The 15,119-nt window shown below is 39.1% G+C and overlaps 2 protein-coding genes across 6 annotated transcripts in view; one reads left to right on the top strand and one right to left on the bottom strand.

The window, feature by feature from the left end:
* PHTF2 (putative homeodomain transcription factor 2) overlaps positions 1-3,976 on the bottom strand; it is a 113,780-nt gene extending 109,804 nt beyond the window's left edge. For 4 of the 5 annotated variants that reach the window (XM_057732960.1, XM_057732963.1, XM_057732962.1 and 1 more), the window contains exon 1: positions 3,839-3,976. The gene's annotated coding sequence lies outside the window, so the exon portion shown is untranslated. The remainder of the gene's footprint in view (positions 1-3,838) is intronic. The other variant, XM_057732966.1, reaches the window with a different exon arrangement.
* A 253-nt stretch (positions 3,977-4,229) lies between these two features.
* On the top strand, positions 4,230-8,315 carry TMEM60 (transmembrane protein 60). Its single transcript, XM_057731134.1, has 2 exons — positions 4,230-4,541; positions 7,632-8,315. The coding sequence occupies exon 2, from the start codon at positions 7,682-7,684 to the stop codon at positions 8,081-8,083; it is 402 nt and encodes a 133-aa protein (XP_057587117.1). The 5' UTR covers positions 4,230-4,541; positions 7,632-7,681; the 3' UTR covers positions 8,084-8,315.
* Positions 8,316-15,119: the final 6,804 nt, after the last annotated feature.

Here is a 15,119-nt window from a genome sequence, read left to right as displayed (position 1 = left end):
ATTTATGGTTCTGTGCTAACCTGAGGGGAAGACATAAGCATGGGACTTTTTCTCAGGTTTTCAAGGACAGTCCCAATTTAAAACATTCTGTCCGACTGTCATATCTCAAGTTTCTGTCAGAAAAGACAGTCAATATATATGTAAAGGGTAGTTTGCAATACTGACTCTACATGGCAACAGAGTAGGTAAGGGGGTTAAGGGAAGGCAATCAATCACTTAAGACTCTTCTTACTCATTTTATTTTTATTGTTTTGGCCAAGCCACGCATCCTGTGGGATCTTAGCTCCCAATCAGGGATAGAACCAGGGCCCCCTAGAGTGGAAGCAAGGAGTCCTAACCATCGGACCTCCAGGGAATTCCCAAGAGTCATCTTCTTTTTTTTAAATAATCCCAAAATACATCCCACAAATTAGGTGCAATTGCCTTAGTCTTTTTTTTATAGCTTAGAACAAAGTATCGCAATGAAATAATTGCTTGCCTGAACACAACTGGAAATGAAGTTTTAACTGACACTAGGGAAAATAAGTATTCAAAGGTAAATATTAAATAAAAGTGTAACAATGCACAAGCTCTTGAGATATTCCTATAATTTCAGTATCTAAGTATGCAACTTCTAACCACTAAAACTGCCCAGCCACATTTCTATACAATTATCATTTACATTTGGCCTTCAAAAATACTTTCCATACAGAGCCACAATTACTTGCCATTCCCTCAACAATCTATATTCCTGTTCTGAGACCCTGCCTTCAGTTCTGTGTGTTCTGTGTTTCATGCTTTCCTCCCCACTAATAATAATTATCAGTCACACTTTAAGGCTCCAGAGACAGCTCCCTGCTAAACCTCTAACCCCTTCTCAACTCTGTTCAATTTATTTGTTCCTTTCTCTTTATTCAGGACTTACCAATGTGAGAGTACTTTACATATTCTGTTTCATACTAATACTGCCCTTTGGAGTATTATTCTCTCCACTTGACAGATAAGGAAACTAAAGATGAAAAAGGTTTGGTATCTTGTTCAAGGTCACAAAGCAAAACATGAATTCAAACGCTGCTCTGTCTGAACTTTAACTGAATTTTCTTTCCATGAAACCACAGACCCTCCGGCACTCTCTTATAGTATATGTTGTATTGTATTACCGTTGTTTCTTCAAATATCTCTCTCTCCCACTAAGGGATGTTCCTCAAAGACAGGGAAGGTGACTCCATCCTTACATCCCAGCAACACTGAACAGTGCCTATTATACAATGATCTCAAAGCGTTACTGAATATTTAGTTTATGGTTTTGCAGCATTATTTTCCACTGATTAGTCTCCTTCAACCGAATCTCTATGAAGCCATTTTTACCGTGATGGTAAAGCACAAGAGCTTGGAATATAGGTTTTGTAATCAGATTACTTAGATGTGAATTCCACCTCCACCAATTTATTAGCTGAGAAATCTTGAACACATGAGTTAACCTACGTTAACTCATGGGAGGACAGTAATCACAGTAGCTATTTCCTAGGATTATAAGGATTAAATGAGATAATATAGAAGCAATCCAATTATTTTTTAATCCTCATTTTTTTCTACATGCTACCCTAAATTTTCTTCCGCTCAGTCTAGTGCAGACTTTAATTACAAATTCCTTGCAATTTTGATATTACTCAGCCATAAAAAAGAATAAAATAATGCCATTTTCAGCAACATGGATGGACCTGGAGATTGTCATACTTAGTGAAGTCAGAGACAAATATCATATGATATGGCTTATATATGGAATCAAAAAAAAGGGTACAAATGAACTTATTTACAAAATGAAAATAGAGTTACAGATGTAAGAAACAAACTTATGGTTATAAGGGGGTGGGGTAGGGATAAATTGGAAGATTGGAACTGACATATACACACTACTATATATAAAATAGATAACTAATAAGGACCTATTACATATCACAGGGAACTCTACTCAACACTCTGTAATGGCCTATATGGGAAATGAATCTAAAAAAGAGTGGATATATATATAACTGATTCACCCTGCTGAACAGCTGAAACTAACACAACACTGTAAATCAACTATACTTCAATTAAAAAAAAAATTTGCTTATAATTTTGAATGAAATAAACTAGCCAAAAAGGTTCATGGTTTAAAAGCCGCTTTTATAAGAGATTTGAGAAAAGCAAATCCTGTATTTTCTGAGACTTTAAAAAAAGAAAAATTGCTCAGGTCACTTACTTGACTTTTAGGGCCAACTGTCCAGTGACAGTTTGGACTCAAAAAAAGTTTATTCTTGGAGGCTTGACTATGCTAGAGTGCCCCCATTGTATACTATATTTTATTTGCTCACCACATTTTTCAAGCCCTACCAGAAAGTTTGAAAACTGGAACTCAGACACTTCTTACTTTACTACCATCTAACTTAATACTATCCGATGCATGCAGTCAATTAACCTGTATGGGAGGCAGGCTATTTTCCCAGCAAGAAAACGTTCTTGAAACCACCTGTGTCTGGTCTCAGGCATGGCTCATTCTCCCCATACCTCCAGATTCCTCTGGAATCCAGAGGCTAAGCCACTACACCTGACAGGGGATACCCATTTCATTCTCTTAAACTTAGCAATCCTTACTCCAAAAAGTTAGGGTTTTATATTATTATGCTATTTTATGGCTCTTGAGGCTAAAGTGCATAGATTCCAAAATCTCAGAATTCCTCCTTAAAACTTTAAAAATCTATGAAAAAGCCCATTTTGGAGAAGTTTTTAAAAATACATAATCCTTAGAAACAAGAGCAAATACTAAGGCTACAGCCACAGTCTCAAAGTGAGGGGAAAAAAAAATCTTCAAATGCCTAGTTGGCTAAAGCTAACCAAAAACTATAAAGTCAAAATACCACAAAAAACAAACTAATATCAAAGTAAGCAAGAATGCCATTAACAAAGTGAGCAAGTATAAATGAAAAAATATTTAATACATTCACGCATTCACAATGAATTTTAAAATTACTTGGTATGCAGATGCTGAGTTTAATAAATTGTTCCAGATTTTGTACTTCCCTTGGTCAGTATATGTTGTTATAAAGCAGTTCCTTTTTTTTTTTCTCCCTTGGCCAGGCTAAAAATTAAAAGGCTGACAGATTAGTGACAAAATAATCTCCGAAGTTCTACAAGGAGGTGTTGCATTAGAAAGCCATAACTCGAAAGAACAATACCAGAACACTGGTTGTCAACATCAGGCAGATAAAAATAAGGTGAAGCACGCTGATGGTCCACGGCATTGTTTCCAGACAAGAAATATCGCTTTAAGATCCTTGCCAAGGATTACAGTGCTGGAATCAGAAAACTAAACTGTTGCCCGCTCAGTGGGAGGAGGGCAGCGACCCCCTGCAGTCGGCTTCCAGCGCGCGCAGAGTCGCCCCCTCCTCAGGCCGCTAGCTGGCCGCTCCCCGCCAGCCTGGGCTCGGGCACCCAATAGCCCCGCACGCCCTCCAGGACCCGACGCGCCCCCAGCATAGCGCCAGAGGAAGGAAGCGAAGGAGAGGGGCCTTGGGAGGGGACGGAGAGCGGGAGGCGGCGCTGGGCTTCGGCCCCTCACCATCAAGGCTCGAGGACCGCGCGGGTTCGGGAGAAGAGAGGCTGAGCCTCCTCCACCGGCCAAATGATAGGACCCCGGAGCGCAGGTGCCGGCGGCTGCCGAGGAAGTCCCGGCAGCGGAGGACGACGCGTTGCCCCCAGAACCCCCACTTCCATCCCACCCACCGCTCTCCTCCCGCGTCCAGCTTCATCCTCGGCTCCTGTCAGAACCCAACGACCTCCACACGGCCCGCCCCAGCGCGGAGGTGATGCCGGCTCCTACCGTAGGGAAGGGCGCCACGCCGCTAGGAGGCGGCTGGGGTGCGCGCGGGAGACACCGAGGCGAGCGCCGCCGCCGCCGCGGGAGCCTGAAGAGTCACAACGAAGCCGCCCGCGGGCGCGCTGCCTCCAGAGCCGTCGCCCCACCCCCTCTCCCGCAGGATTTTGCGCCGGAGCCTGCAGTCTCCGCGCGGACTGGGAGAGCGAGGGGAGGGGCGGGGCCGAGCTCTGGCAACTCTGATTGGCACCTGTGGGCCCAATGGGACCATGGGCGCTCCCGGTTCTGCTTAGACTGACTTTCCTCCTAGCCCGTAGCAGTAGAGAGGCGGGCCCAGTGGGTTCTTTTATTGCCGCCTTTCTGACAAACCCGATCGTACGAAAACGTCGGTTGGTTTGCACTGGCGGCCGAATGGTCCAATTACCGCAGAGAAGGGGGCCTCTGAGCCCAGATTGGCGTTCGCTCTACCTATAGGGTAGGCCCAGGGCGGTGAGACCCTGCCCCGGATGTGGGAGCGGCCCTGAGGTAGAACTGAGAGAACCTCCACTGTGGTCGTTTGGAGAGGCGGAACTGAGATCTTTTTCTCGATTATCATGTGACGGGTTCTGGATTTAATGGAGGAAAAAGTGTGGAAAAGGCCAGAGATCCAAACTGGCGGATTTCCTGATCTTCGCGCCCCTCTCCGCTTTACAGCCAGCGGCGCTGCCAGGTGAGTCCGGGGCTCCGACGAGCCTGCATCGCCCGAAGTGCACTCGCCCCCCGCCTTCTGGCGCCCCGCCGCAGGCCTCCCGGTGCTTCCGTGGGCCGTGCCACCGCCCCTCGCCCCTTCACCTCCTCACACTCCTGGCCCCAGATGCACATACACCTGCTTGGCACCAGGCTTCTGTTTGCATTTTGGACTATATTGTACAAGAACTGCGCTTAAGCCCAAAATGTAGTGGACCCACGGTGCGGAATGTGGGGAGTCCGGACAGGGCGCCGCTGGCGGACAGTCGGCGTTTGAAGACGAAGGGCAAGAGTAGTTTAGGAAGTTCTAGAGACAAGTAGGCCTGAAAATCAGGTAGATGTAAGCAGAACGCTGTTCCTTTGAAGGATGGTCAGGTTGCTCAACCTTTAGAAAGTGATTTATTATTTAGGGGAATTCTGTGTTGTTGGCTCATTAAGTAGAACTGTCTTTGGGACGGGACGAGTTCCCTTGCAGGTGTACTGGCAGTTCCGAAAGAAGGGAAATGGAGATGGTGTGGTAAGCACCGTGGACCAGTTCTTTTGAGTCCACACACATGTGACACCGAGACGCTGAAACTGTGGGCAGGGCCCTTTAAATTTCCATTTAGGGACAGCGCAGTTTTTAATAACGGATAAGGAAGCATATACTTAACTGTCTTCCAGGTGCAAAAAATAAGTACCTCAAATGAGAAATAGTTTAGTTGAACAAATTTTTGTTTTTGGAGTATGCAGCCCTCCTCCCCCGCCCCCCCCCCCCCGAAGAAAGAAGAGTAGTAGTAGGAAACGAATATAATAAATTAACGGAGATTTATTAATAAATTAATGAAATCGGAGTTTTATGTCATCATTGTACCCCAGCATCCATAACCCTTCAAGCAAGCATCATTTAAATATCAAAATTGTGCTTCCCAGCCAAGAGCATTTTAGTAAAAGTGCATACAGAACTTTGTTGCATTCCACATAATAAAACTTGTAACCACAAGACTGTGTTCTTTGCAGCCTTTTCACCTCCGGTCTTAAAGTACCTGTGTTGAATGCAGCTACCCTTCCTATGACCAGTTGCTACTCAGTCCTTTATGAGAAAAAAATGAAGCTTGACTCATCCAATGGCTGGCTGATGGAAAAGTTACATTTAAGCAAATGTATTACCATAAACTTTTTAAAAGTCCACAAAAATGGACAGATCGATTGGAAACTGGAATTGAGCAAATTCAATTTACACTATGAAAATCATTTGTAGTTACTTATGAGTACGCACCTTTCCATCTCTTCTTCCAAATTCAGCCCTGCATTCCACTATGGCAGCGTCTAACCAGGAAAGGAGACCAGCAGAGAAAATGCCTTCCTGGGAGCAAAAGCATCTGTTTTTCATACTGCAGTATGAAGTATATGCCAGCTAAGTAAACAAGTTGAGGGCAAGCAGATAGCTATAAGGGAAAGAAGGGAGCTAGGGGACTCATAGGTCACTGTTGATATAAAACAGATGCATACTCTTGCACCATGATAGCCACCCACTGTTTAAAGTAGTAGAGATGTAGCAGTCAAAGTTAGTTCTAAAATATAATTACTTAAACATGATAGTCTAGGGTATTTGATGTATTTAGCCAGTTTCCTCACTTTTTCCTTGTTTCTTGTCTTCCTGTATTTTTACTCCTATTACCCATGCTTTTGTTACCATCCCCACTACCTTCTGATCTTTTCCTATTGCCATCAAGTGTCCTCTCTCATCCTGTCTGTCCCTTCGCAGTGGCTTATTTCCCTCTGTTTATAATCGTACCTAGATTTCTCCTTTATTGAAAATTTCTTCTTGATCCTTCCGTTGTCATCCTCATTGTATGTCTTATGTTTCATCTTCTCCAAATGTTTCAAAGGAATAAAATGTTGTCAGCTGTTTGCATTTCATTATCTTCTCTTAACTCCTTACCCAACTTCATGCATCCTGGATTCTGATTTGCCATTCTACTTATCCTTTTTCCAGATGGTCACAAGGTTGATATAAAAAATTTGAATAAGTATGGAAAATACTGTAAACCTATATGTGAAGATTAAGTAAGTGCTTATACCTAAGTGTTATAGATTAATGCATTCCTATCAAAATTCAAGTTTTTAAGAATTAGTGATTTTAGCATTGAAAAACATGGAAGGGCAAAATAGTAGAAAATATTCTGGAAAAGAAAATAGTAAATGGGTACTAGACCTCCCAGATGTTAGAACATACCCAGTAACAGTCATACAGTACTAGTACAAAACAGAAATATAGATCAGTAAGACAGAACAGGACTATAAGAAATAGCCCTAATTACTGAATAATTTAGCTTCTAATAATCACGAAACATCAAAAGTTTTTAAAGTGGTTTTAATTATTGGATAGCAAGTAATAAAAAAGCATGATCTATACAAACCAAAAAAAATGAGAGTATTATTAAAAAACAAGTTTTTAGACTAATAGGTATTTATAAGACCTTTGAGAAATTTTGATTTAGAAAATGCAAGACCCATAGATTAAACAGTGTGAAAACCTAGTGTTATCAATGTGTTGTATATTATTTAGCCCAATGACCTCTTTAAAATCATAATTCTATTTAATGTCTTAGTTTTTATTAACTGTTCCCTCCTTATTAAAACTCTTCTCTCTTGGCTTGATACCACCCCTTCCTTTTTCACTTTGATTTTGAATGCTTTTTCTTAATATTCCTTGAAATTGAATGAAAATTAATAGGTGTGCAAATGTACAAAAAGAAGTTAAGAACATCCCTGAGGTGCAGGAAAAAGATCATGAGTGCCTGGACTTGTGTGACAGCAGTGAAATGGAGCAGACTATTCTTGAGATATTTTGATAGAGCTTATACCCAATGGATATACTAAAAATTGTATTTTGTCACAGCTATAAGGAGTGATGGATATAATGTCAAAGATGGCTACAAATTTTATAGATTATAAAAGGAATATTGGTAGAATGTTTTCAACATTAGGAAATTTATGATTGGGAAAGAGCCAGCTTTGTAAACCAGGAATAGAAATGATTTTTTTTTTGTGGTGTCAAAACAATCTTGACTTTTTTTCCTTCTCTTAGGGTATATTTCCCTTTTTTCGACTCTGCAACAGCCTCTTTAAACTGTTTAAATGAGAATGTCCTTGGCTCAGAGAGTACTACTCACCTGGCTTTTCACATTACTCTTCTTGATCATGTTGGTGTTGAAACTGGATGAGAAGGCACCTTGGAACTGGTTCCTCATATTTATTCCAGTCTGGATATTTGATACTATCCTTCTTGTCATGCTGATAGTGAAAATGGCTGGGCGATGTAAGTCTGGCTTTGACCCTCGACATGGATCACACAACATTAAAAAAAAAGCCTGGTACCTCATTGCAATGTTACTTAAATTAGCCTTCTGCCTTGCACTCTGTGCTAAACTGGAACAGTTTACTACCATGAATCTGTCCTATGTCTTCATTCCTTTATGGGCATTACTGGCTGGGGCTTTGATAGAGCTTGGATATAACGTCTTTTTTGTGAGAGACTGACTTCTAAGGACATCAATTTTATTGCTGTTCAACAAGCTATCATTAAAGTGTTCTGAATCCTTGCAAGCTTGAAGAATGCCAGAGAACCGAGAAAAATACCAAATGTAATTTTATACTGCTTCCATAAAGTAGTCTTGGTGAAGAATGGACTTCTAGTCAACCCAAAACTTATTCAGTATTTGAGTTATGAATACCCTATTGGCCTATACAAATAAAGTTGTTTTGGATCTTATTTTCCTACTTGACTCTTCAGTAATCTGTTTTAAGTATGTAGTCAACATTTAAAGTAAGTAAATATAAAGCCTTTAATCTACATATTTGGGTAGAAGTTTAATACATCATGGCCCCATTACTACCAAAGTAAATAGTGCTTCTCAATTATGAAGGAAAATGTAGTTACTGAAATAATTAGGAGTGCCACTTAATGTTTACATTCAGAAAGAATCTGAGAGTTTGACAGTTTTTTTATCTAGGCTAAGTTGATTGTTACCTTTGCCTTCTATTTGGAACAAATAAATTAGAGGTAGCATATTAAAACAGAACAGAAGCTTCCCTTTCTAATGTTAGGGGAACCATACATCCCAGTTGTATCAGGACAGTCCAATTTATGCCTATTGTCCTGGGGTCTCAGGGAGTTAGTTCCCCTTTCATTTGTAGAAGTGTCCTGGCTTGAAAAATTATAGATCACCCTACCAAGGTACTTAACCAGTTCCAGTGAAGTACAGGTGCCAATACTTACAAGAATTCCAAAGAGTCTTAAATGACTTATAACCCTAAAGCAGGGTCAGGTTGATTGTTCTTGTCCTGTGCGGCCCTCACTTAGCTTTGGGAGTATCTAAAGTAGTATTTTGCTCATTTTAAAAATATCTAACAAAGTAGTTTTTGGCTACTAATACTTGAGAGGATTACTTAAATATAGCATTTTGGTCTAATTCTCCTTTGTAAAGACAAATAACATGACACTTTCAGCCACAACACTACAAATTAATACTGCTTAACTCTTTGTTTGAAACTACAGAGCTAGTAGTTTCAAACAAGAAAAAAAAATTGATCAATTACAAATAATTTCCTGTCATAATTGGTGTATATTATTTGTGGTATGTAAAAATGGGATTGCGAAGGATAGTTAATATGGGGAACATAATCTTTCAAGAATTGATCAGGTATTCCTAATTCAGTTGAGAGATCTAAACTATTTGGTCACTGGAATCTATTATTAGATACATTCAAAGTATTGAATAGAAGAAAGCTTTCATTATGAGAAACCAGGTAGGGGGGTTTCTAGCTTAGGAAAACCTCTATTTGTGAAAATATCATCTAAGTATAATCTCTCATAGAGAAATGGAGAAGGAACACCACATGCAAACAATCAGCCAAGCCAGAAGTCAGCAAAATATTTCTGTAAAGGGCTATATAGTAAATACTTAAAAGTTTTGTGGGCCATATAGTTTCTGTCACAACTCTTCAACATAGGTCTTGTGGCAAGAAAGCAGCCATAGACCATGGCTATGTTCCAATAAAACTATTTATGGACAATGAAATTTAAATTTTGTACAATTGTCACATATCCCAAAATAGCGTTCTTTTGATTTTTGTTTCCACGTTTTAAAACTGTAAAAACCGTTCTTGCCTTACGGGCTATACAAAAAGCAGGTAGTGGTCTAGATATCGCCCATAGGCAATAGTTTGCTGACCAAAGCTAGGCCATAAAACAAGCAAAAGCAGAAATTCTGTATGATGTCACTAAGAGGAAAGGTGGGACTGGTCTCCAAGGAAAGGAAAGAGAAATTAGGTAAGAATTATATGTAAAAGGCAACACAATAACTAACTTGTTTACACATGAGGCTCAATCGTAATAGTATTTGAAAGAATCCCAGAAAGTAGAACTCTTCTTAGTTTGGTATATTGCCACACTAAATAAACAACCTGAAGCAGCAGTAAGTTACTGATGTGTGCCTCCCCAATTCGGGCACCAGATGTATGTTTTTCCCCACATCACCAAGGAATTAACTCAGTCCTGACACTATCTGGAGATAGCATCAGATCCCCCAAGTTAAGGATTCAGTCTTAGAAGACTGCACCTGCCCCCCACCCCCTCCGCAACTTCAGATACCAATCACAAATTCAGGTTGTCACCTTGTTTCTGACCTACTGGCTCTAGATTGGAGGTTCCCATGACCCTCTCCTTGAGTTTGATTAATTTGCTAGAGCAGCTCACCTAACTCAGAAAAACATTTTATTTACTAGAACACCAGTTTATTATAAAAGGATAATAAGTCAGGAACAGCCAGATAGAAGAGATTCATAGGGCAAGGTATGGGGAAGGGGTACGGAGCTTCCATGCTTTCTGGGCACATGACTTCCCCACCTTCTCATGTTCACCAACCTAGAAGCTTTCTGAACCCTGTCCTTTTGGGATTTTATGGAAACTTGATTACACAGGCATGATGAATTAAATCAGTAGCCACTGGTGATTGAATTCAATCTCCAGCCCTGGTGGGGAGAGGGGGACTGAAGGTTTCAACTCTTTCATCACTAGGTTGGTTCCCCTGGTTACCTAGGAGCTTTCCAAAAGTCTCCTCATTAACATAAGCTCAAAAGGCTCCTTAATCACACTTATCACTTAGGAAATTCCAAGGTGTTCAATTTCTGTGCCAGGAACAGGGGTGAAGATTAGATATGTATTTCTTGTTATAAATCACAATATCACAGCCTCAATAGTTGGAATATACTTTAGAACATTAAGTAATGAAAGAAATAAAAGAAATTATGCTTACAGACGGAGGAAGCAAAACTAATGTAATAATATATAAACAATAAGTATGGCAGAAAAATATTCTCCCCTAGGTTTTAGCTATAGGATACTCCTTTGTAATAGAGATGTTTACTGATGGTGTTTATAAAAGGAACACATTCTGCCTTAAGAAAGAAACTTAAATTTGAAAGGTTTTAGTGAAGCCATTTAGTTCCAGGTCACCACGGACAAGAAGTAACTTAATCTGGTTTGGGCAAATATTTATCAAAAATTCTGAGTAAAAGCAATGTGTGAACAAAATAACTTTTTATAAGAATTAAAAATATGGAAAGTAGGAAATAGATATTCATAGGATCCACAACTTATTCAACATTTCATGAACATAGAGACCAGATGTGGTGGCACCATCCATCACCACATGAAACATGACCACAAATCCACCAATGGAGAGCTTTCAAGCATTAAGAGAAATAGTTGCATAAAGCTTCAAGAAGTAGAGGTGTATCCGTGGGCTGCAGCTTACTATAATTTTAAGAATTATTAACCTTAGAATTTGGTCAGCTGGTTTCCACTTTGCTTCTTCACGACGCAGCAAATAAGTGAAGAGGATCTGATAGTGATTAATGAACAGAAGTGATGGCCAAAAAAGGAGAGGAAACCATAGAGCCATTTTCATATAGGGGCAGGCATATTACTATGCATCTGCATCAAGACAAATTACTTCTTTCTAAGGAGAGGAAAATTATCAGAGTTCTTTAGCATTATATTAAACAAAGGAGTTTCCTTTAACCTTGATTGGCCATGTTTACACAGTAAACATCACTCTTCCTCAAAGTATTATTGGTGTCCTTAGAATTCATGACTTAGATAATGAAGGTATTCAGGAAAAAAACAAAAAACCTCTTCATTATAATGATGGAAAAACTAAAGCCCTGATAAATGAAATGCAATTTAGCCCATGGTCATTGGTAAATGGAGAAGTTTAACTCCAAATGCTATTTCCACAAATAGGTTTCCTATTGAAGAAAAAGAAAAATAGCATCAACAGAAGATACCAGTTATCAGATGCTAGATAAAGACAACACTGGATTAAAAACTTGAGAGGGATCTACACTTCAATATTTTACTCTCATTTTGCTTGCCCTGTATTCAAGTTAGCCAGTCATACTGTAACCACACTGGTAATCTTATACCATAAAGCAAATTTACTACCACTATAATCTATATACTACAAACACAAATCTGTAATTCACTTATATAAGGAAAAGGCAGTCTATGACATGATTTTGAATTGCCATCCCTGAGCAAAATAGTGAACTAGGAAAGAAGTTTGTTTTTGATGTCCTACCTCCACCATACCTCGTCTTTGGCCCCTTGATGCAACTTTTTCCTCTGCCCAGAGTTACAGACAGGAATACACAGAAGACATGTAAGGAAGATTTGAAATGATTAGGGTGACCCAGCACACAGCTCTTCTAACTATTCTTTTTACTATGTTAATTCCAGGATCGGAAGCTAACATTTGTAGCACCTAGGACATGACAAGCAATGTGCTAGGTAAGCATTTGGCATGTTCTGTCATTAATTTTCACCATCAATTAACAGAATAGGTATTACCCCCTATTTTACATGTGAGAAATAGACTAAGTGAAGAAATTTCTTAACATTATACAAGTGTACTATCCCCCTTTAACGACCCACAGCTGTACTGCTACAAATGCCCTCAGCATATCATCCCAGTGAAGTGGCTTTACAGAACTTTGTGAAAATGTGCCACCTGTATGTCCTTGTCCCACTCCTGTAACCGAATAAAGACAAAACTAGTGCATGCTACCATCTTGGTTCAATATTTTCAATTTTTGAATGTCTATTTATAATGTCAATAGAGAGAGAACACACAATCAGAATGCCTCTCTGACAGCCAGATAACCAGACTTTATCTTGCCAAATAAGACTTAGGAATAAATTCTGCTTCCACTATGAGGTATTAGGTGCCTCTTAAATTATATTTGCTATTTTAATCATTTTAGGTAGTTAAAATTTATCCTTAATTTGTAATAATTTTCAGTGTATCTCTAGTTGAGGGAAAAAAATTTGAGCAAGTTTTACAGATATAATTAACATTACAATACTTACTCTCTCCACATTGCCCAATGGGCCTACATATCTAATAGGTATCTTCTTAAACTTTATCTATAAGGCTGTAGTAAGTACAAAATAGAAACTTCGTCTTTATAGTGCCTGCTGATTTAATTTTCTCCACTTTCTGTTGCAATTCAATTAAGTCAGCGATGAACTTTTTAAATTATAGAAACCTACGTAATTTGTTTTTCCACCACAATAAAAGTTCAACTTTTGTTCCTTCAAGTATTTATTGAACACCAAGTATACTATATATTAGGTATTGGCGATACAAAGGAATATAGAAAATTTGTAACTTTTAACTCATGGTTTAGCTAGAACCTGATATGCACTTAACTAACGTTAAATGATGTGAAGAAAGGACACAAGAAGCAGAGGAAATAATTGGCTCTATCTCAGCTGTCAGGTGAGGGGACAGTTGGAGCAGATGAGGTCAGTAAAAGATATACAAAAGAGATGATGTTTAACTGGAGTTTTGAAGAGAAAAGTAAGATTTCACCATGTGTATACGGGACACAGATTTTCCCTAGCAAAGGCAAAGAATTTTAAAAGTACATAAAGAAAATTGCAAGTACTGCCATCTGGTAAAGCTGAAAATTGAGCACATCAAATGGAAGAAATTGTAGTAGATAAGGCTGGAAAGAAAGGGCCACATCTTAAAGGTTCTTTGGAGCCATGGAATATTTCTAAGAGTAGCAATCATATCTATCTTAGAAACGTTAATCTGGTGGTAACATAATGGGTTGGAATGGGGGTTAGAAGCGTTGACCTCCACACTGGCGAAAATCCACTTTTTACAGTTGGCCCTCTGGCCCTCCATATCCAAGGTTCTGCATTATTGGGTTCAATCAACAACAGATTGTGTAGTACATATCTGTTGAAATGTATGTGTATGAGTGGACCCTCGCAGTTCAGGCCCTGTTGTTCAAGTGTCAGCTGTACACAGAGGAAAATGTAGAGAAATTAGATTACCATGAGATGACTGCTTAGAGAGAGTGATGCAATAACAAAATTAGGAGGGAATGGAACAGCTAATTCTTGGGGGTAAGGGAGAAGAGAATTTAGATTTGATACCATGAATCATTAGACATTAAGTGAGAAACCAAGGCTGACAAGTCATGGGTTCATGAAGATAGTTCAGGGACAATGCCCAGAGACCTAAAGGGAAGAACCATAGAGACTGCCTTAAATAATGGTGGATAGGTAAAAGAAGCCATCTGAAGAAACAGAAAACAATAACAAAAAACCCCACAACAGGTCATGTAGAGTTTTAATGAGTAAATGATTGATAACAAGTGTTACAGGGGTTAAACTGAAATATTAAGAAATGCAGCCACTGGATTTGGCAGTCAAAAGGTGACCACTTAGAGAAACACTTCAGCTGAATGATTAAATTTGAGGATTAAACTGAAATTGTAGTGAGACGAGGAAGTGAAGCAGACAGATTTCCAAGAACTTCATCAGTCAGGAAGACAGATGGAACAATAACATAAACAAAAGTCAGACTCAAGGGGGTTTTTGTTTTTTTTGTTTTTTAAGAAAACGACAAACTTGAGATTTTTCACACAAAAATCTGACAGTTGAAAATTTCAACTGAAGAAGAAACTTGGCAGAGTGGGGTGGGGATTGAACCATCTAAATAAAATTTTAAACACTATCATGCAAAATATTTGCAACTATATTGACTTGCCTCTGTTTCTGCACACTTAGTATTCAGTAGTACAACAGCAATGGACTTTATAGGAAAGTATAAAGATTTAACATTTAAAACAAATGCATAAATTCTAAATTTCAAAGTGTATTGAAGGATCTAGAGTTCTCATATTTTAAAAGTGCAGTTCTTGGAAGACAGATAATAGTAATAAAGCATACAAGTAGTAAGTATTACTTTTAATTTCTAGTTAACATAATTCTGTTTCCCACATTTTGTTCTCAGGTCATTCACATTCCCTGACTGGTTCTGAAGTCCTGAAGGGAAGATAACCTAAAATGCAAGATGTTTGCTCCCTCCCTTCCCTGTCCTCCCAGATATACAACGTCTGTAAACTTAAAAAGGAAAGACATCTCTGCTTTTAGGTTCCTTGTGCTTAACATTCTAAAAAGCTGTCATTCCCATCTGCAATATGCAGTGGGTTGCAG

The sequence above is a fragment of the Hippopotamus amphibius genome, chromosome 4 (assembly GCF_030028045.1).
Source record: "Hippopotamus amphibius kiboko isolate mHipAmp2 chromosome 4, mHipAmp2.hap2, whole genome shotgun sequence".
NCBI lineage: Eukaryota > Metazoa > Chordata > Mammalia > Artiodactyla > Hippopotamidae > Hippopotamus > Hippopotamus amphibius.
Note: the sequence above shows the minus strand (reverse complement) of the source record. Positions and strands in the feature narration are given on the sequence as shown.

Excerpts from the sequence above, each read along its gene's own strand:
- TMEM60 (XM_057731134.1), top strand. The coding sequence starts at position 7,682 with ATGAGAATGTCCTTGGCTCAGAGAGTACTACTCACCTGGCTTTTCACA.